Genomic DNA, 22,813 nt, shown 5'->3' with positions numbered 1-22,813 from the left:
CCTTGGACATCGCAACAGTAATTGTAAAACACGGTTACTCGTATAACAATTTAATAGTAAAAAAATTGCAGAGAACTTTTTTCAATAACATGTAACCAAACTTGAACCACCACTAGTCTTGCGACACCACCACGAAGCAAGAAAGCTGCCGGTGCATAAGCGTATGTATCGAGAACATAGGAGCCGGACCATGGTTAAGTACAATGTCCAGTAACAGTCATTGACAAACAACAGTAGTAGAAACATGGAGCCGTAAGAGTACCTTCATCAGCAGGGAAGCAGCAGTAAAAATGCACATCAGTATGTTAAGAGAACAGTGTGAAGAATGCAGCAACACCGATCACTGGAGTACGTATATCAGCAATAAAGGCTGCAGCAGACAAGCAGATGCAACAACTACAACAATAGCAGTAACAGCGGCACCAGCTGCATCAGCAGCAGAGCAACAGCAGCAGCAGCGCCACGGCCACAATTAGGTTCATTACTGTTTACGAGCGGGCGCCCCACCGCCTCCCTCCTCCGGCGCTTCAGGATTCCAGATCTTGGAGGCACTTACGGGCGAGTCGCTCCCCTGGGCCGCATCCTGGAGCCTCCCCCGTCGTTTGCTCGCGGCTCCAGTCAATCCCTCACTGACAGACGGCGCCACCACTTCCAGACCTGACCTGGAAGCCGATAATATGGAACCTGAGATCTTCCACCAACGCCTCTCTTGATGCCAGCGCCCCCTGGCTCTTCCCTCCCCCATTCCTTCTTACCCTGACCCCTCCTCCTTCCCTCGTCTTCCAGTCATAGTGCTCCTCTGTGTGCTAATGAAGGCCTAGACCGGGTCGTGTTATGACAGTGGACGATTATTTTTTTCTTAGTTTCGTACTCTGGGAACAAACCACTATGATGGTCGTGGCAAAATTGGTCGGATGACTTACTTTGATGACCCTACGGTGCGGCTAATTTTTGTGCGTTTCGCCATCATTTCCTGGATAGTGCCAGACTGAATTTTTTAAAAACCTTCTATCATTTGCTGATGATGGTTGTTTCCCTCCCCCCCCCCCCCAACCTTTTTTTTTGTCTCATAATGGCATTGATACGTCTGGTACAAATGTGTTTTAATGGGGAATTATAAAATCCCATTGAACTTAGTAATCATACAACTGAACTGCGGAATTCTACACCAATAATCTCCATGTTCGTAATTCCATTATATCTTTACTACTCGGGTGTGGGATAATGAGAAAGATAGAATTAGGAAAGGGGTTAGTGAAGTAGGTGGATGATGCCGGTAATGATGAGTAAGACGAGGAGAAAGAGGGAAGAAGTGAGAGCAAGAGGATAAGGAGGAAGAGGAAGATCGTGGTTCATTTGCTGAGCATTTGCCAGGTTGCGCCGGAGTTAGAGTCCCCTGGAGACCTGCTCACATTTGGCTTATTGTTAGGACGCCCCGGCCCCACCTCACCTTACCGCGCTACTCCCCTTAATGAAACACCCGCGTACACACTGCCGGAGACGCTGCCGCAGACCCACACTCATGTCTCTTCCTCTTCACTACTACAACACTGTTCTACCTGCTAAGGAAGGATTTCCTACGCCTGGGGCTTGTGGAAATGCTCCAAGGGAGTATCTTTGTACATAGAGGAATATGACAAAACACGCAGACTTTTCTTAGCTGGTTTGATGGGGGGGCAATACACCTGGAGGGGACTTCACTTGAGGGAGTACCTAGTAGCTACTTAACGTGGGAAGAGGGTTATGGTTGATATGTCTCACGAGCCCTGGGGAGGTAAGGAACATTGAGCCCATAGCAGGAGATTGGCTATCAAGAAAACTTGTTACTGTATGTACAATGATGAAAAGAAGCCGAACACATCCATGAGTTAACCGCAATGTACAATATATGGAGTTCAGAATGTTTATAGAAGTTATTAGCGTACTCTCTATTAACGTCTTGAACCTTTTCGAAAATAAAATGAATGGAAGTACTGCTGAGAAACAAATACTTACTGATTTTTCACCCTGAAGATAGGTAGCAATGCTGGGAGAAGAGCAACTCGTCAACCATGATCCAGATTTGTTTTGTGGAAGAGGATTGGCATCTGATGTAGCTTACCTGCGAGCCGAGGTTTATTATAAGGAGAGGTGAGGAGTCCTGAAGGGGCAATTTTTCCTCGGGAGGCAAGTCTAAGACGCCTGGGATAAGAGAGAAAGGAGAACCAGCTGATAACGAGGACTACAGAGTGTGTTGGGGAAGATCATTTGGCCTTTCTTCGCTTTTCCAGTGTGTCGCAATTTTATTTCTTGGTGTCGGGATTACGGCTGTAAGGTGGAGCTTTTTTCTGGCGGGTGTCTTTCTTTCCATGAGTGCGGAGGGCGAGATGGCCGTAGTTCATACTTAATGGTCGGCGGGAGGTGGGTGTCTGTACCCTCCCATTATAGCATTTTTCTCAGTCCCAAACCCTTACTTCTAAATGGATTCTCGCCTTGTTTCCAGCGATTACAGGATAGTATTATGCCTGTATGAGGTTATATGTGATGCACCTTGTAGGTTTTTGTTAGCTGTTATTAAAGTTGAAGTAATTAATATGCTGAATTGGGCGGAATACGTAAGTGAACGAAGCAATAATGTTGTTAAATGTTATACTTACACAGATTTATACCACACTAGGGCACTGTCCTAGAGGCCAGATGAAGAAGGGAGTTTCTGAACTATACATTCCCTTCACTGCCTTATCACTGGCTGGCATGACTATATTGGTTTATTCTTTAAATTCTGAGTTGGCAATGTTACAAGTCCGTTTCAAGATTAAATAACACGATCAAGATATTATATCACTCAACTGTCTTTATTACCACCACGCCTCTCTTACTCTCTCACCACACCTCTTGCTATCACACCACGCCTCTCTTACTCTCACACCACGCCTCTTGCTATCACACCACGCCTCTCTTACTCTCACCACACCTCTTGCTATCACCACGCCTCTCTTACTCTCTCACCACGCCTCTTGCTATCACACCACGCCTCTCCTACTCTCACACCACACCTCTCTCACTCACACCACACACTCTCTCACACCACGCCTCTCTTACTCTCACACCACACCTCTCTCACTCGCACACCACGCCTCTCTTACTCTCACACCACACCTCTTACTCTCACACCACGCCTCTCTTATTCTCACACCACGCCTCTCTTATTCTCACACATCTCTTACTGTCACACCACGCCTCTCTTACTCTCCCACCACACCTCTCTTATTCTCACACCACACCTCTCTTACTCTCACACCACATCTCTCTTACTCTCACACCACATCTCTCTTACTCTCACACCACACCTCTCTTACTCTCACACCTCCCTTATTCCCACACGTCCCTTACTCCCACACCTTCCTTACTCCCACACCTTCCTTACTCCCACACCACACCTCCCTCACTGCCACAGTAGGTGACAAGCTTTACCGCTCCCTCCGCCTGACCTACAAGTTATTCCCCTGACCTATACAAACTTAAATAATTATAATGGATTATATAAATTGTTGCCGCTGAATAATGAGAGACTCGCGCTGAGAAAATCAAAGAGCGCCGCTGTTTGGACAAGTGCGCGAGTTAATTTAGCGCGATGAATAGGGTGATTCGCTCGTCGGGTGAGGCCGGGTGGTGGTTAGAGCCTAGCACCCCTGGCTGGGACGACTGGCACCGCGGGCTAGGACTCCCAGCACCCCGGGCTGAAGTCAGGATCGCTTATTCATCACTTGTACAGTAGTTACTGTGGTGGGACCTCCTAATATCCCCCCCATCCGTCCATCCCCCTTCCCCTCCACACACTCACTCAAGAAGAGGTACGATAAAGCTCATGACCAGCGAAGAGGTGGGACCAGGAGCTGTGAATCGACCCCTTCAACCACAAATAGGGAAGTACAAATAGACGAGTACACACACGTACGACTGCACATTTGTAATGAATATTGAGGTACCCTCCAAGTCAGTGCCGGATCAGCCGGGCTGTGGCTCGTACGTTGGACTGCGTGCGGCCAGCAGTAACAGCCTAGTTGATCAGGCCCTGATCCATCGGGAGGCCTGGTCATGGACCGGGCCGCGGGGGCGTTGATCCCCGGAATAACCTCCAGGTAACCCTCCAGGTATCCAGGTAAGATATAATGTTGCAACACTGTTAGTAAACAACAGAGCCAGTGACGACCTCTGTCACCAAGCCATCGAGGGTAGTCTCTCAGCAGAACACTCACCACTCTCAGGTAGGTACAACCTCCCCTCCCACCACGCCCTTCACTCCCCCTAACCTGTTGTGAGGGAGGGGAGGGGCTGTGGGCACCCTGATGTGAGGGAGGGGAGAAGTTGTGGGCACCAGATCGTCTCGATGGAAAATTAATTATTACTGAATGATGTTCGTCTTGACCTCAGACCTGAGGTGGGAGGAAAAAAAGATCGCAGCGAGAAATTAATTAAGGAGGAATGATGCCGTGGAGGCCTTTATACGTTCTGTATGTCCTTTTGTTTTAAGGTGGAGGAGGGAGTGAGGTGGAGAAAGTGAGTGGGGTTATAGCTAGGATATACTGGAATGTAAAAAGTGCATGAAGGTGGAGGGAGAGTGCATACAAGACGATGATTCCGGAAGTTATGGCCCCCCACGGCTTGGTCGCAGATCAGACCTCTTAGCAGCACGCATCAACAATGTGCACCACAACCCCCACCCTCCCCTGGTCAGAAACTGACGTTAGGATCTTGGATTCCCTCTTGAAAACAGCTAGGGATCAGTTAGTAATTCACTTTATGTATGGGGTGTTGAACAGATTTGGTTCCTTTACCCTCATCGACTTCCGAGTGTACTTGCTCATTACGCCCTACTCTTCGTTGGAAGCATTAAGATAAGATTTCGTTCGGATTTTTAACCCCGGAGGGTTAGCCACCCAGGATAACCCAAGAAAGTCAGTGCGTCATCGAGGACTGTCTAACTTATTTCCATTGGGGTCCTCAATCTTGTCCCCCAGGATGCGACCCACACCAGTCGACTAACACCCAGGTACCTATTTGCTGCTAGGTGAACAGGACAATAGTGTAAGGAAACGTGTCGAAATGTTTCCACCCGCCGGGAATCGAACCCGGGCCCTCCGTGTATGAAGCGGGAGCTTTAGCCACCAGGCCACCATTCGCACCACACAGGTGTGGTCCTTGGGATGACAGGGGAAGAGGTGTGGGGGAGAGCGGTATTTGACCCACTATTGTCACCAGCACTTTTTTTTAGTTTTACTAATATTTTAGAGTAGACTTTTTTAATACCTCTTACACTGTCATTTCTATTTTTTGTATGAGCGACACTAGGTACACAAGTGTTGCCAAACATGAAAACATTGACACGGGTGATAAAGGGATGAGCTCCTTTGTTAGCATGAGATACTGTGGTGATAGTAATAATGATGATACCTCTGATGAGTTCCGTGATTTTCTGCTCCCGGAGCCCGGTCATAAGGCATCAGGATAACATTCGGCTCATCACGGACCTCGTACAGTGATTTGGATAGTGAAAGTGGTGGGGTAATGATGGTGATAATGAGTGTCAGGGGTAGCGGAAGTGAAAGTGATTGGGATGCTCCCAATGATGGTGCAAAATAGTGAATATCGTACTGTCTGGGATAGTGAAGGATGCCAACAGTAATGTTGAAAATGATAGTGTAAGCAAGTGCCTATTGCCGGTGAAGGTGAGGAGTGAATGCCGTCAACATTGTATTGATAGTGTAAAGATGGAATGTGAGGGAAGAGAGATTGACGAAGAAAGGATAGGTGAAGAGTGAGGAAGAAACAGGAATATGAAGAATAGATAGAAGATAGTGCATAAGGGATAGAGAAATGAACTACAGATGGGACAAAAGAGGGATGGAAGGGGAAGAGACGGGAGAATAGTGAGCGGTGGACGAGAGGATGTTATTATAGGGGAGTTAGAGGATGCTGCAGTTCCTTGAATCAAGAGTCTTTCACCGGCATCAAGGCACTTCTTCCTCTCCTTCCAGCCTTGAAGGGGCGCCAGAGGACAGAGGCCGCTGAAAAACAGCCTCGTCACCACCGCCATTAATAAAGTTGATAATAAGATAATTATAGGTGGTGGTAAAGCTCCACTTTGTCTGGTCCACGCTGCCCGCTACCTCCCACTTTATTGATTATTTTGTCCATTTTTTTATACTCTCGCCTCATTTATTTTGTCAGTACTCTGGATTACTATTATCCTCACTTGGTGTATTAATTCCGGTATTAATCGTGACGATATTTAATCTATTTTTGACTGCTTTGCTGAATTGGAACATAATTTATGGGTGTTTGCAGTATACATTGTTTACTGGTTTTGTCTACATATTTTTTCTCTCCTATTATTTCATGACAGTTTGGCTGAGTGTTCGTTCACACGTGTATTCGCTGTTTCAATCCTTTCGTATAAATGATCCATCTGTTTGCTGTATCCATCCATGCGTAAGAATGATCCACGTGTTTGCTGTGTCCACCCTTCCATTAAGAAATGATCCATGTGTTCACTGTGTCCGTGTGAGAGACCTAGGAGTAATGTCAGAACTCACGTTCAGTGAAAACAACAGTGTTTTTTTTTTTTAATCGCAAATGCAGCAACCTGAACTTTCAGAACGAGATGCCAAGTCAGTGATGATACTCTTCAGTTCACTCCTTGAAGGTGGACACAATTGCTGAGCTGGAAGATGTACAGAGAACCTTTGCGACACACACAAACTTACTTAAGCACCCAAACTACTGGGATCGTTTAAAGGCCCTACAACTCTAGAGTTGGACAAATACATGAATGAGAGGGGTTGGATTTGAGTGGAATTTGCACATGAGTAAATAGATATGTCAGAGCTAATTGTTAGGGTAGCACTGAAAGTGGGTTGGGCAAATGTTCTGTTAGTGGGATGGTATTGTAAAGGACCTGCCAAGTATGGGCCAACAGGCCTACTGCATTGTTCTTCATTTCTTACGTTCTTACGTTCATGTACTGCTTAGAACGAAGGGGAGAAAGATACATCATAATCTATACCTGAAGAGAGGATACTGGAGGGATTGGTCCCAGACCTGCACATCGAAATTACTACGTCAGGAGCACAATAGGCTTGGCAAAAGATGCAGGATATCTCCAACGAAAAGCAGGAGAGAGATTATATTGATTGAGAACTCAATAATTGTAAAGGAACCACGACTCTTTAGCACCCTCCAACGTATAAGGGATATTACCAAAAAACCCTGGCTGTCTTTAAGAGGGAACTCGACAAATTCCTCAAAGCAATTCCTGATCAGCCGAGTTGTAGTGCATACGTTGGACTACGGGCGGCGGGCACTAACAGCTTGACCGCTCAGGCTAGCAACCAGAAGGTCTAGTCTGGGACCGTGCTGCGCGGGCGACGACCTCCGGAAGAGACTCCAGGTAGTCTTCTGTAAGGAAGATCTAAGTGTTGCCCATGCAGCATAGTTTCTTTAAGAATGCTTAACTTGTTCACTTGGACTGTAGCCAGAAAGAAAACAGAGCTCCGAAATCCAGCTCACTGTAGTGTAAATTATACTTAAGCTCCCGAGCTATTCAGAGTTTGAGTCGGGCACTGGTATTTGCACCAGCAGTGAAGGACTCCAGACCAGTTTAAACACTGCCTATCACCAGCAAGGCAGGGACGACCTGAAGTTTATATTCTATATTTAATAAAATTGAGTACATCAGAAGTGTGCTGCTGGCCTACCATTTATAATAGTTACATATTTGGGGAAAAAGCTACCTATGTTCCTATGTCATATTCCATCACTTAGGTTTTTTTTTTCAGCAAGTGATGAAATCTGCCATTCTGTGTTAGAGAGCTTCAGTAGGGCAATGAGGGGATACTGCCAAGCATTCCGCTAGGGTTCAGTAGCTACGGGAGTGACTATCCCTCAACTCTGCTCAGGCATGTTTTTCCACAATTGCCTTTTGATGTATGCTTATATTACATCATGATGGGCATTGTCTGACAGAGACAAGGGAAGATATCTACGAGTAACTCCTGTGGACTCTTCTCTGTCACTGTATTTTGTTGTGACGTATCTCTGAGCATGATCCCTGTGTTTGCATATGTAAATATGCAACAGTGTTATATCACGACTTGTGTTCCGAGGCCCATTAATATTACGGCAAATGTCAACCTACCACCTGCACCAGCGAGGCCTCCCCCCCCCAACATCTATCCTCTTCCCCATCCCCCCCTTCCCCTACTTACCCCCGCCCCCGCACCGTCCTTGTGGCACCCGACCCACGTATCTGACGTGGGCCCTGACACCGTTTTTTACGTGTAGTGTCGCATCCATTACAGAGCCCCTGACTGCACCGGCCTCACCTCCACCGCCTCCCTCGCGATGGATTCGGCAATTTTGTCTCCTCGTTGTTGCTCCTGCCGGCGGGGCCGTCAGAGTATAGCGGTTATCTTTATGTGGCGAGGGATGTTAGCAGAGGATATAGCGACCAAGAGCCATCAGGCAGGAGGGAAGGCTGGTGCTTTGCTAGAGGGGACTTGAAACTTTAGCACACTGCTCGTGACACGGTATGGGGGAAAGGATTTGGACATGCTGGAACAGGGGGCGTACATCTAGACATGGTGTATGGAGAGGGGTCTGACCACGCTAGTATAAGGGAAGATATTTGGTTACACTAGTATGAGGGAATCTGGCACACTAAAAATACGGGGATAGTAAAAGTCAAATTACTCATCAGGCTTAGGATGAATGTAAGAGCAAATGAGACATGATATGGGCATGCTGGTACAAGGAAGGGGATACGTGTACTCTGATATGAGGGTGGAGAGAGAGAGAGAGAGAGAGAGAGATAAAAACATTACAGACACGTAAGGATAATGAGTTTCTATACAGAAATGCACAAGGGCCACTGAAGCCCACTGGCATGCCTTCGACATAACTTTGATAAAGCATCAAGTTACTCTTCTCCCGACATCCACGTAACCAGAAATGATCTCAGAGCCCGCGGCCTTTGAAGGAGGATATAGCTGTTGTTGCTGTTGCTGATGCTCCTGATGCTGTTCCTACTGATTGGCGCAGCTTTGCACATTGAAGGAAGCTCACACTACCCTGGGCGTCCCACAGTATTTGGATTTTTTTTAAATAATTTCCTCATTTATAGTGAAACAGTTGTCACAAGCTAGGATAAGTATAAAGCCTGGCTGCTGATTTGTCATCTTGAAGAATGTTTACACCACACATTGCCCCTCATACACATCTTCACTACCTCCTCGCTGCAACATTCACAACCCATACTTCACACCCATGTAAGTGTTGCTGCCACTTGGTAAACTCCTTGAAACCCTTCACAGTGGTGACAGCTGGTAAGAGGCTGATCACTAAGACTTTTCTCAAGATTGATGGACTGAATATATAGACTCCAGGCTGAGGGACTGATTACCTCGAACTGCTCATCTTTCACCGTTTTTATTTGTATTGGACTGAAGAAACCACTGGCTGGCGAAGCGTTTCCTCAGTAAACATTTCCAAATGTTGTACAAGTGTCTCATTCTTCAACTTGTCAAGTTTTCTGAACCATTTACATCACACAAAGACTTCAGATATCAACATTATTTTTTTTTTTTTGCCCATATTGCATCGTGAACCGTTGCTTTATCACGGACTTGATTAAGAGTATTTGATTAGATTTAGATTTTGCCGCTGAAGAAACTATTGTTTGAGGGGGGAAGGGGCTCATATTTATCCTGTGGATCATATCGCAAGAGCATGTGGATGTACAAAAGGCCTAACAGTTAGGCCCCAAAAGGGGTTAACAGTAGCATTTGCGACAATGTGAAATATCTTTAAAACAATGATCCGGCTTTCGAATATTTTGCTTTATTATTATATCATTATTATTATTATTCCGTAGGGATCATACAGTGTCTGTGAAATAGGAGGTAATTAGTTTATTCATGATTTATAAAGCATTAATGCACGCCTTAAGTTGTATATTACCAGTTAGACGAGGCAATTCCCGTAGTTCAGATGTTGGCTCTCTTCCCTATTTCTAAAATTATAACGCAAATTCCGTTATTTCACTCGTTTTAACTTCAGGCAACTACTGCAGTCTGTTGTCTTAGAGCGCCTTGATAGTCTTATTATCTCAGTTTTCATAATTCATCGTATCATTTTCTCCTGAGTCTTGTACTGTTTGAAGATTGACAAACTACTACTCAAATTGTATGCTGGAAGTGTCAGGAATGGGCACTCTGCGGTCACCGACTTGACACACAAGTGACGGGTGGTATCCTGATGACTAGTGGCACCGCCACACACATATTGGTGGCTTGCGCCATTACACACACCTGAATGTTTACATTACCTTTCTCTAACGTCCAAACGGAGTCTCATTCTAACCTCTCTAGACATATCTTCCCCTAGATCTGACGTTCTTTCCTCGTGCGTGCTTGCGTTCGGGAAGTCGAGTCTCAGCTCCTATTCCTTACTCTTAACTGGGCGTTAGGGTACGTGTCCGTGCGTTAGGTGTTTAATGCGTTTAATAATGCGTTGTAGGGAGGTGTTAGGACATACAGCTGTTCCCATATATTAACAGGGGGTATTGATATTCAGAGAGTCTTCTGTGTCATTGTATAAATTCTCGTATTGCCAATATGAATATAAACATTTCTGTGATGGAAAATATAGAATACCGCAGTTTCCGGGTCCAGACAGAACGCAGCAGCATACAAACCACCACCAGCATCACTACCACCACCCACAGTAATCACCACGCTTGCCCACCACTATCACCAATCACAGTAATTATTACCGCCCTCACTACCACCACCAGTCACAGTAATCACCACCGCCCTCACCACCACCACCAGTCACAGTAATCACCACCGCCCGTCCACCACCACCATCTACTGAGTTAACAAAAATATAATAAACTAAAATAACGTTTATTATATAAGAACTACTATAAATCTTTACAAACTGGCTCGAGTATGCTGTGTGAATCTTAAGTCTTGTTAAACTGTGTCTGCGTGAGAAGGTGAGCCAGTGTTGCAGCTGTTAGGATAATGTTGCAGCTGGAGAGTCAATGTTGCAACTCCAGGCCTTGCTGCTTACGTCTTATTCTCTATTTTCACTCAAACTTTAGAACTCACTACTACTCGCGGCTGAGTTATATGAAAATATCTATCAACCACGAAAATAAGACTGGAGGAACACCGCAGTAGACCTACTGGCCCATACTGGACAGGTCCTTCTCAAATCCAAACTAACAAAGATATTTCCTCAACCCATTTTCAGTGCGACCCAAGGAATGTTTTGATGATCCATTCAATGCACGATTATACTTTCAGCACTGTTGCAAAGCCTATTTGAGGTTGCAAGGGTCAGATCTTAGCTCCTGGCCTGCCTCTCAGCTGGCGGGGTTATTCTTCTGGCTTCATGAGCATTACCATACATACTCTTAAAGCTGTACACGGATCCTACCTTTACTGCTTTCATGTCTAAGGCGTTCCACTTCACCTAACCACTCTCACGCTGGAGAAAGATTTTCTAATATCCCTGTGACTCATCTGTGTTTTTTAACTTTCAGCTGTACACTCCAGATGAGCCTGGTCCATGGCCGGGCTTCGGGAGTAGAAACTCTCTCGAAACTCATTAAAGGTATATCGTGTAGGCCGCTGGCAACAACAGCCTAGCTGGTCAAGTAATCGAAACGGTCACAGGTATACAAGTTCCATCATAGCCCGTTGGAATGGTGTTCAGTGTTCATAATGAGAACACTGCCGAGCGGCAAAATGTAATGATGGTGAATTGTGGGTGTCACGTGTGCAGTCAGGTTAATTAGTAAGTGTTAACAGTGAAAGGGTTGGGTATGTGGCCAATGTCCGGGGTGTTAATAGGTCTGGTTATCATGCCACCACCACTAGTGCTCGCTAGGTACCCCCAACAAGCGCTGCTACTACCACTGTCACCAGTGTTGCTACCACCACTGTCACCAGCGCTGCTACCACCAGTCACCAGTGTTTGCTAGGTACCCCGACCAGCACTTCTACCACCACTATCACCAGTCACCAGCGCTGCTGCTACCACCAAGCACAACGTTGCTGGGATACATTACCAAATTTAATTATAATTTTTGCCGCCGAAGCCGCTAGTTTATTGTGCACCCCATATCCATCCTCTGGACGGTAGCCCAAGCGCATATAGTTGCAAAACGACCTAGAGACCAGGCTTTTAAGAAAGCTGACAGGAGTACATTTAAGTATATATTTACACACATGTCAAACTTGCCAAATAGTCCTAGTTACACGCTATTTACAAATAAATTAATATTAACCAATAGGATTTACTTCAAACGTTCAAAAGGGAAGGGATGCGACCCACCTGCCCGGCACTCGTGTGACACTGTTGATTTGGATTAAGGAATATCTAAAAGACGAAGGAGCTATATTAGTGTTTCAGGTAAAATATTCGAAGGTACACAGAATGGCAGTAGACACACCCCAAGATGTCTCCAGTCTCATGTTGTTTGATGTTTTAATGAGTTCAGGAGAGGAAATTCACTGTGTTGCTGTTGTGCTTTATGAAGGTACGCTGATGATATATCAATCCCCATGCTATGACAAAATTAACCTAGCATACGAAAAACTCCCTTTGAAAGGTTGGAGAGAAGTGGGTAGAAGAGGTTTTGTATGCGAGGGGCTTGGATATCTAACAGGCGTGTGTATGAGCATGTTAGGGAGACTAAGTGGTTTTTATGATTTGTCGTGCTGTTGAGTGTGAGCAAGGTAACACTTGTGAAGAGATTTACTGAAACTGGTTAGCCGGTCTTGAATCCTGAGGTGGGAAGTACAGTGCCTGAACTCTGAAGGGGTGGGGATATTACAGTTTGAAGGGGCATCTGAGCTGTAATGTCGGTGTGCCTCTGGCAAGACGGTAATAAAGTGAGTGATGGTGAAAGTGTTTCTTCTTTTACGGGTAACCCTACCTCGGTGGGAGACTGTCCGGCGTTAAAAAAAAAAAAAAAGAACCTGAAACAAAGTGCAAGGAAAGAGAATTTGCAGTATCAATTGTGAAAACAAATACATTCTTGAACGTTTAGAAAGAGAAATGAAGAGTAGAGAGGATTTTCAGATAACAGGGCGAATCACTGACTTGCTGTACTTACTATATAAGGTACGAGAGTCCCTGGGCTTCCTTGAAGATGAGGATGAGAAAACGTGTTGGATCCTCCTCCTTGCTCCCTCACCCTCGTCTCTCTCTCGTGAGGCCGTTTTTCAGTGTTCTCAAAGCTAGCGGGATCCGTCCTTTGTTGACACTCGGAGCCGCTCTTTGAGACCTTTATTGAGTTCATTACCTCACTATAGATTAATGACACTGCGAAAAGAAGAGTTTGATCAAGTAGTTACGCTAATGAAGGGCCGAGCGTACCCCTTTGGTCATCAGGTTAAGGGGTATTGTGGCCGACCAAGGAACGTGGTCGCGTCATTAGCAGTAATTGGTTTTTGGTGGTGGCGGACCTTTAATAACTTCCTAATCACCCGGCCTGCGGAGACCAGCGACACCAATCACCGTTGGAGTGTCCAAGCCGCTTTTCCCTCCCCCTCCACTTCCCAGTGGTGCCAGCACGTCTCTGGACGATATGGCAGCGTTCAGTACTACGTGGGCATCGTTTAGTGTGACCTACACAATCGTAGTGTGTGCTGGAACGCCATTAGGTATATCTTTGTCGAAATGTTTCGGCTCCTTTTCAGGCTTCTTCAGTCGAGTAAAGCAGCAGGTGGAGAGGTAAAGATAAGATGATCGGTCCCTCAGCCATGAATTAGTAGTTTTGAGGTGGTCAGTCCCTCAGCCTTCAGAAGTGTTCAGCTTCATAATATATTTACAAAATAAGTAGTGTTGTAATACACTGGTAAATTCAAATTAAAACCTACTTTCGAAGACAAAACTTAAAAGATATCTGTATATATCTGCCTCGCACCGAGGCTGAAGACCTTTTAAAGTAAAAAAAAAAAAATACAGAATCATTCTCAGACGCTTGCCATTGTCTGTGAATTGCCATAGATGATCACATGACTCCTGAGAAGCTGATAGTATATATACACAGCGTTCTTGCCAGTGGGATTTAATATAAGTTATTTGCACTTTTTTAGTCTTTATATTGTGCTTGCGGTTAGATAATTAAAACGTGTTTATCTTCTTGCAGGGGAGGAATGCGAAGGAAAGGAACCTGGCATTGACGGCGAGGAGGGAGACTCTGTAACCTCCAGCCCCAGGCATCGTCGGTAAGTACATGAGTACACATATTTCAGAGAATACACGCTGTAGAGTATTCACACTGCAGAGTATACACACATCGCAGAGTACACACATACTTCAGAGTGCATACACTGCACAGTATCCACACCGCAGAGCACTTACATAACCTTCCATCGTATGTTCCTCATTTGCACTTCACGTGTGAACCTTTACCATAGGGACTTTTGAAATTTAATGCTAAAAACGGGCAGAGCTTTTTTTTTTTATGTGCTGATAATTTGCTTAAGATACGTGAACTAACTTATTTCTTTTCCTTTTTATTTTTCTCAGGGACAGCGGGAGTGTGGCGTCGCGCGAGGGACTATCCCCAAAGATGTCACCACGACACTCTCCACGGGAATCCCTCAACTCTTCCCCAGCACCATTAGGGTCACCTAGGGCCACACCGCCTGCACTTCGCCCACTGACTTCGTCGCCTTCCTTCATGCGAGTCTCCGACAACGAGGCTGATATTCTCGATTTTTCCCTACGACGATCACCAACCTATGCCAGGGAAGACAATCTCAGCATATCTGCCAGGTCGTCTCTAGCGGGGTCTCCCCCACCGGGTCTCCATCGCCTCGGTGACTCTCCACTTGACTTGTCAGTGCCTCGCAAAAGGGCAGCGGATGCACTGCTGGAAGCGGCACAGAACAAGATGCACCATGATCTGGCCAAGGGGCTGGGTGCTTGGGGCATCCCTCTCCCACCCCACCTTGCTAGTGCCATGGCTCTCAGGCCCGACTTGGCAGCACTCAAGCCAGAGCTGCCACTCTGGAATGGAAAGATTAAGAGTGAGGGTATTTCCACTAAGCTTCCAGCATTCCCCATGGGTGCAGTGCCACCCTCGCAGTCGGAAGGCTCAAGAGCTTTGGAACGAATGAGCGAATTGAGCAGGTTGGGCGGCGACAGCGGGTTGGATCTCTTCAGGAGTGGACTTAGCGGCAGCTCCGGTCGGGCCACGGCTTGGCAGAGTCATTGGCTTAGCAAGGGTCAGGACGCTACCAAGGACGTTCTTAAGTGTGTCTGGTGCAAAGCTTCATTTAACACACTGGCGGAGCTCACGACTCACATGAAAGAGGCCAAGCATTGTGGGGTCAACCTGCCGCCACCAATCCCACCTCCTTCATCCAGCGCCACTTCAATTCACACCCATCTGCCGCCCCAGTACACGCCCAACAAGACGCCGACCTCAAAAGCGCCTTCTTCCTCTTCCTCGATTGCGTCAGGTTCTTCATCTTCGAGTGATCTGATGTCAAGTATTAAGGAGACGATGCCGTTGCCCAGGAAACTTGTGCGTGGTCAGGACGTGTGGCTAGGCAAAGGTGCCGAACAGACTCGTCAGATCCTCAAGTGTATGTGGTGTGGTCAGAGCTTCAAGTCTTTGGCCGAAATGACCCAGCATATGCAGCAGACACAACACTATACGAATATAATCTCTCAGGAGCAGATTATCTCATGGAAATCCCCCGAAGAAAAATCTAGTAGCCAGAGCCACGTGAATGCCGTTCTTACCTGTAAAGTGTGTGACCAAGCATTTGCTTCGCTCAAAGAACTCAGTAATCACATGGTAAAGAACGCGCACTACAAGGAGCATATCATGAGATCCATTACGGAATCAGGAGCACGGCGAAGGCAGACTAGGGAGAAACGTAAGAAGTCGTTACCTGTACGTAAGCTGCTGGAGCTGGAGCGGGCCCAGCAGGAATATCGTTCCTCATCGGAGGGCGGAAGGGGCATGAAGGAACATTCGGGGTCTGGACGTATCTCATGTGAAAAGTGTGGTGACAAGATAGAAACTTCGTTATTCGTAGACCATATCCGCAACTGTGTAGGCGCTTCTTCCCGTGATCTGCTCAAGTCAGCGCTGCTCTCCCCTGACAGTGACTACAGCAACAAGCTGGACTCTGCTCCTGAAACAGACAGTGAAGGCAAGAAGACACCAGAGAAAACTCCCCGTGATAGCCCGAGGGAGAGAGACTTTGATAAACCAAAGGGTCGTGGTGCGTCAGAATCTCCATCTGTCTTAAATGCACTCGAAAAACTGATCGAAAAGAGTTTTGATTCTGGTAAGGCAAAACCCGGGGCCGGACCTCTAGGTTCTAGTATTCTCCGTCGGCTTGGTATTGACGAAAGCGCCGATTATTCAAAGCCACTGATGGACCCACAGCTGGTGGGAATGTATGCCACGTTCTCCCGACTTCATGGTGTACCACCACACGGTGCTGGTACACCATCCACCTTCAATTTACCACCTTCATTTGGCTCGAGCGACAGAGGCTCGGGGTTGCGAGGCTTGGGGGATTCTATGATGAGCCCCAGTGCAGATTCTGACACCCGTGACACATTCCCACGGTCACCATCGCGGCCTGGGTCGCGCCCGGCCTCCACGGGTTCGATAACACGGGACGGTAGCGGTAGCGAGAGGTCTCTAGAGTTGCTGAGACCTGATAGCCATCCCGCTGCCGCTACCCCCGAGGAAATCACACCTACAGAGAATGGCGCTGATCATTCTGATAACGAACATGGTAGTCTTTGTGGCAGGGAGGAGGTAAAACAAGAACCTCTGGAAATAAATGGAGAGGCTAGTGACCGCGAATCATTGTCTGCTAGGGAGGATCTCAGAGTAAAGGAAGAGATACGGGTGAAAGAGGAATTCAAACTGAAAGAGGAAGGAGACGAGGATGAGAACGACCTCACACATGATATCGGGCGCGAGTCTCCGGCAGGACGGCTGATGGGATCCCCGGCGGGCTGCAGTAGCAGGTCTGGCACCCCTCACTCTGAGGCCAGCGTAGGAGGGCGTTCAGGCTCCGGTCTTGGGGCGGCTGGTCTAGGGGGCCTCTCAGCCCTACTTGGAGGCGGTGGCGGCGGTGGTGAAGGTAGCTCTTCACACCCTCTGGCGGCGCTACAGAAGCTGTGTGACAAGACAGAGACTCAACCACGGCCGCCACCAGTGAGCGGGGCGTCTGCCGGACCACAGACCAATCCAGGAGCAATCCTAGCATTTTCTTGGGCGTGTAATGATGCAGTGACTGCCGACAGCATCATGAAATGCGCCTTCTGTGACACTCCCTTTATAAGTAAAGGCGCTTATCGCCACCATCTCTCGAAGATGCACTTTGTAAAAGACGGTGTCGTTCCCGAGAATGCGGGCGGGAAGGCGAGCAGCGGAAAGCCGCCACCAGCCGCTACCAAGGCGGCCACGCCTCCAGCGCCACCTGTAGAGGAGTCCCCACACTCCAAGTTCCTCAAGTACACGGAGCTGGCCAAGCAGCTGTCCAGCAAGTAGTGGCGGCCACTGCCCTAAGGATGGCCGCCCTTCCCCACATCCCCACCCGCGCCCGCCAAAGACCCCCCCGCCCCCGCCCGCCCCGTGTACAGTGTGGCGTGGCTCGTGTGTACAGTGTAACTATTTATCCTTCGTGAGAGCTTGGTGGCCCCTGTAGTCTTGTGATACCTGGCAGCTTGGAGGCGGCGGCGGCCGGGGTCCCTTCATATCACCCGCCGCCCGGGATTGTTAAGTGGGCGCTGCTCCCGCCCCCCGCCCGCAGGAAAGACACGTGCCAACAATCAAAACAACCCACAGAGTACAAAGTGTGTGTTGTGGGCGGGCTGGGTTGTTGCCACGCCCGTAGTAGCGAGGGAGCCCGCGCCCACAGCCGCCCCTGGACCACCAAGGACCTGCAGGCGGCCGCGGGAGGGCGCGGCGCCCCCTGCCTCCCGGCGCGCCCTCGCCTCACCCTGTGTATCCTCACACGCCCGCCACGATGTGATCGTCCCGGGTCGTCGCAAACTCTTAATCGCTCACACTTTCTGTCACTTTTTCACATAGGTATTAATATATAGACAATGTAAGATTAAGCTGACATGGCAATGATCAAATTGATTGTTGATAATTATTTGGGAAACATCAATGATGTATCAATATCATCCTTTTTACAATATGCTGTCTTTGACTTGCTGAAAGTGATCTCAATGCTTTATTCCTAGTGTAAACATGCGCCTGACCAACAGAACTAATCTGCAAGGCTTGGAACCCCAGGCAGGTAGGTAGACCCCACCTTGGGTCATGGCGTGAGCAGCGTCACCCCCACCAGCCTCGCCCCCACCACCTCCAGCAGGCCACCCTCGCCTACCCACCCACCCTCCCACTCACCCCCACCTGGCAAAGTCCTCCTTCCACACACACAAAATTAATTTGCTACTTAACCCCCACATGTTGAGACACATCTAGTTTTATTCCCTAACTGACGACATAACTGGTTTCTGAACCACTGCTAGTTGATCCTCCTAATATTGATTCCTGCTAGTTTGCAACCAAGTCACGACACTGTTTTACACTTCACAGCCATATGGATCATTCTCAATGATGATGTCATATTTATGTAAGTCACAGGTCACAACACTACCTCACAATCATCCCCAGATCTTTGCACCTCTTCAAAATCCACAGCACTCCTTTAACACGCTGTAGGTCTGTTTGCCCCAGCAGTGACACTATAGGTCTGCCCCAGCAAACAGTGACACTATAGGTCTGTTTGCCCCAGCAAACCGTGACACGCTGTAGGTTTGTCTGCCCCAGCAGTAACACTGTAGGCCTGTTTGCTCCAGCAAACAGTGACACGCTGTAGGTTTGCCCTGGCAAACAGTAACACTGTAGACCTGTTTGCCCCTCGCATCTCCATGTCTCATGTGTTGTAGGCTGTCTAATGTCTAGTAGTTCCATCAGTATCATTCCCAAGTCTTCATATTATAGTGAAATTCTTAACGATCTTATGTCTTCTGGGACTCCCTTACTACACGTTAGCGTGCATCAGATAATTGTTTACTTTTATTTTCGTCATTGTGGGTCTCAGGTAGGGTCGCTGGCCCTGCCGTAGGCTCGTCCGCCACGCCTCCTCCCGTCACACGCATCTTCGTAGAGGGCGCCTGATAATTCATCCTTAATGAGATACCGCCTATCTGAAATGAGTTTCACGATTCGAGACGTGAGCCCGGCGGCTTCAAAGGCAAGCCAGCCAGATATGTTTCGCATCAATCATGAAGGCCTGTTGATCACCGAGTCCATCATTCCCAGAGGTTGCACGCTCGGCTCCCACCAGCGCCTACACCACGCCGGAAGTCACTAAAAAGCTTGCAACAGTATATACCTGACGTGTTTATCTCGACCCCCCCCCGTCCTTCACCCCCCCCCCCCCCCCCGCCGCGTCTTTACCTATCCACCTCGTCTCAGCAGCAGCTTAGAGGTCGTCTTCATTCACCCAAGAATATCATTATAATCGAAGGGCTGCCATGCAGACGAGACCGCAAGCACATTTAAATATTAAGTGTAATATTTAAGTGCGCAGCATTTCTACAACTTGCGTCCTTCAGCTTTCCACATAATAGGGAGAATGGAGCTGGAGCAGACGGGGAATGTACGATCACCAACGCTTTATCATATGACATATGATCCTCGGAGTGGCGGGGTACGATAATAGCGCGACTCTGCGCTCACAATCACATCTCGAGGATGAAGCATGTTGGTGGGTTGCTAAGGCGGTGCCGGCGGGGCTAATTTTAGAATGATACATGCTGCCAGCAATACAAAGGGCGGAGGAGTAAGCCAGTGCACACTCGTCAAGCCCTTCGCATCCCGCGGTAATCAGGGGTTGTCAAGCGTGATTTAGCAGCAGGCCGGAGCCACAACATGCGCAGCCGTGCGTAGTAAGGCGTCTTGTCCTTTACACTCGAGCTGCTGCTGCTGCTCCTTGACCTCCCTGCTTGTCCTGACCATCTTTTACAACTGCCCAGATCTCCCATCCACCCCCTCGAGTCTAACCTCCACCCTTCCCACTCGGCAGAACAACCATAAAAATATCCTCTCTCTTAGCTATCCCTTGGTCATCTTCGCCTCCCTCCCCACACCTTTCTAACCCCACACTGGCCTCGGCGGTGTTGAGAACGGATGTAAATCATACCAGCTGCAGATACTGTGCGTGATACCAGCCAGAGACTAGTGACATGCCCTTGCTTACCAAAGGGGTCGTTCTCATACCCACTCGAGTCGTATAATGAGTCTTACGGCCAACACACAATAATACACAAGAAATTAATAAGCAATCATATATAGTTGATACAAAACCTATATGAAACAACAGTGAGAGACTTGTGTTCTGCTGGGGAAAGCCTGTGTGGATTATTAAATTCATTCCTTGATACACTATATATATATATATATATATATATATATATATATATATATATATATATATATATATATATATATATAAAATTTATATATTATATATATATTAAATGACGAGAAACTTTAATAAAATCCCTTCCTACATCTTAGAGAAAATATGTTACTTGCTGGTGGTTGGCCATTATTATATAAATTATTATAATTAGTTTCTATATTCAGTTAAAACATGATATACAAAACTTCACGCGCAAGATCATTTAGAAAGTAAATGCAATGAGTGGACAACTGAGAGAGACAGAGACAATAAAACAATACGTATACTACCCGGTGCTGGAGAAGTGAATGACTTGCTGGAAGAGAGGCAACACATACACACCTTGTGGGAGAGGGAGACCATATCAGAGACACGATGGCGTGCTTCTGGAGGGAGGGACGCTGGCTTGCTTAAACAAAACATGACCATGAACACTATCGGTGATGGCTGGTCTGTAAGGCAAAGTAACTAGTTGTATCAGTTTAGGCTGTGCGGAGACCATGGCTGCCCTTCTGTTTTGCTCAGCCTTTCTCATCCATGGTACACCAAATCTCGGTTGAAATTGTAAATGTAATTACGATATGGATTATTTGTACATTGATATTTTTATATAAATCTATGTCTTGTTTCCCATGTGATATGTGACTTAATCCCTTGGGTTGTTGATCTTAAATAATGTTTACATTTGGCCTGTGTGTACTTAATAATGTGCTGTGCGACGCTGCTCGACGCCGAGGCCAGGTTCTGCTGCACTTTACACAGATATTTGTTGTGGCTGAATGCAGAGGGCTCCTTCGTGGATACCTCTGCTGGGGTTAGGGAAAGCTACCCACATAACCTCTGCAGGGATTAGGGAAAGGTGCCCCACACCCTTTGCAGGGGTTAAAGACGCCCACATACCTTCTGCAGGGGGTTAGGGAAAGGTGTTCACATATCCACTGCAGGGGTTAGGGAATGTTACCTACATACCTTCTGTAGTGGTTAGGGGAAAGTGGCCCACAAAACCTTATGCAGGAGTTATGGAAAGCTGCCCAAATACCCTCTGCAGGGGAGATGCTACTCACACACAACAAGGAGATTTTGACAGTCCAAACTTGAGTGTCCAAGTGCCAATTCAACTCTCATTAAATATACGTAATATGGAATTTCTATTGAGACAAACGGGGTCTTTCCCTGAAATATGAATCTTTATAAATTGATCTGTGTATATCGTGATATAATTGGACCTTTTCTTGGTACCATTTCCATGATAAATTTATGTTCTTTCCACGCTTAAAACTTCAGATCAAGGATCTGGTTATAAATACTTAAGAAATCTCCTTTGCCAAACTTTCAACGATATTGATTCAGGTTACTGTTAAGTTCTGTTACCTATTAAATTTGATCTAATTTTTTTTTTTTGAGCTTAGCCAAATAAGCCCCCCTACCCCCTCTCAATCATTCCTGTACACCCCAGTGAGATACGGTACCACCATGGGTTAGTATGCACCACTAAAGCCATCATGGTAGTAGTGTGCACCACCAACCCCATCATGGGAGCAGTGTGCACCACCAAACCCACCTTCACTATATGAAAAAAAAATCATCGAAGAACATCTTAAGTGTCTGGTAGTGTTGTTGACCAACAATGAAATTGTAAAACAATATACAGATGCAATTTTTTTTTGTGAACCTGAAAAAAGTGTGGTGATTTGTGACCAGCCTTGATGGATTTGTATGCATTTTTTATGTTTTTTTTTTATTATTTGTGTCAATGTAAGACTGGCGAGGGTGGGTTCTCAGAGCACCCTTGCTAGGACCTGTATACAGCGGTACATCCTCCCGATACCGCGACTCTATGCTACTATAATGAGTTGTTTGTTTTTGTACAGTTCACGTCCCTATTTGTAAATTATTGCGTTTTCCTCTCTTGAGCTTCCAGTTGTAAAGTTACAATAAATGAAAATAAAGTATCTGGAGTGGATTCTGAATGTTTTATTGTATCCTCTTCCCTCATCATCTGATTGTTTCCTTATCTTTTGAACCTTGTTCTCCAGTGCCCCTCTCTCTAAGCTCTGTTTTTCCCTATCTTTATTCCCTCCTATTGTTTTGTCTTGTGTTATCACTCGCTTACCCTTGTACCTTTCTATTATTCCTCTCGTTGGCCCTTTCTGTTACTCATTTCTCGTCCTCCCTTTTGCCTCTCAATTACTCCTCTCTCTCTCTCTCTCTCTCTCTCTCTCTCTCTCTCTCTCTCTCTCTCTCTCTCCTCCCCCTGTAACTTTCCATTACTTCTCTCTAACCTCCCCTGTAAT

The 22,813-nt window shown here is 46.9% G+C and overlaps 1 protein-coding gene across 2 annotated transcripts in view; it reads left to right on the top strand.

Annotated features, from left to right (window-relative positions):
• Window positions 1-22,482, top strand: part of LOC128700151 (protein tiptop) — a 236,825-nt gene extending 214,343 nt beyond the window's left edge. For both annotated transcript variants that reach the window (XM_053793126.2, XM_070100666.1), the window contains 2 exons: window positions 14,204-14,282; window positions 14,587-22,482. In XM_053793126.2, coding sequence (XP_053649101.1) covers window positions 14,630-17,587 — 2,958 coding nt within the window. In that variant the 5' untranslated portion in view covers window positions 14,204-14,282; window positions 14,587-14,629 and the 3' untranslated portion in view covers window positions 17,588-22,482. The remainder of the gene's footprint in view (window positions 1-14,203; window positions 14,283-14,586) is intronic.
• The last annotated feature ends 331 nt before the right edge of the window (window positions 22,483-22,813 follow it).

The sequence above is a fragment of the Cherax quadricarinatus genome, chromosome 74 (assembly GCF_038502225.1).
Source record: "Cherax quadricarinatus isolate ZL_2023a chromosome 74, ASM3850222v1, whole genome shotgun sequence".
In the NCBI taxonomy this organism is placed as follows: Eukaryota; Metazoa; Arthropoda; class Malacostraca; order Decapoda; family Parastacidae; genus Cherax; species Cherax quadricarinatus.
Note: the sequence above shows the minus strand (reverse complement) of the source record. Positions and strands in the feature narration are given on the sequence as shown.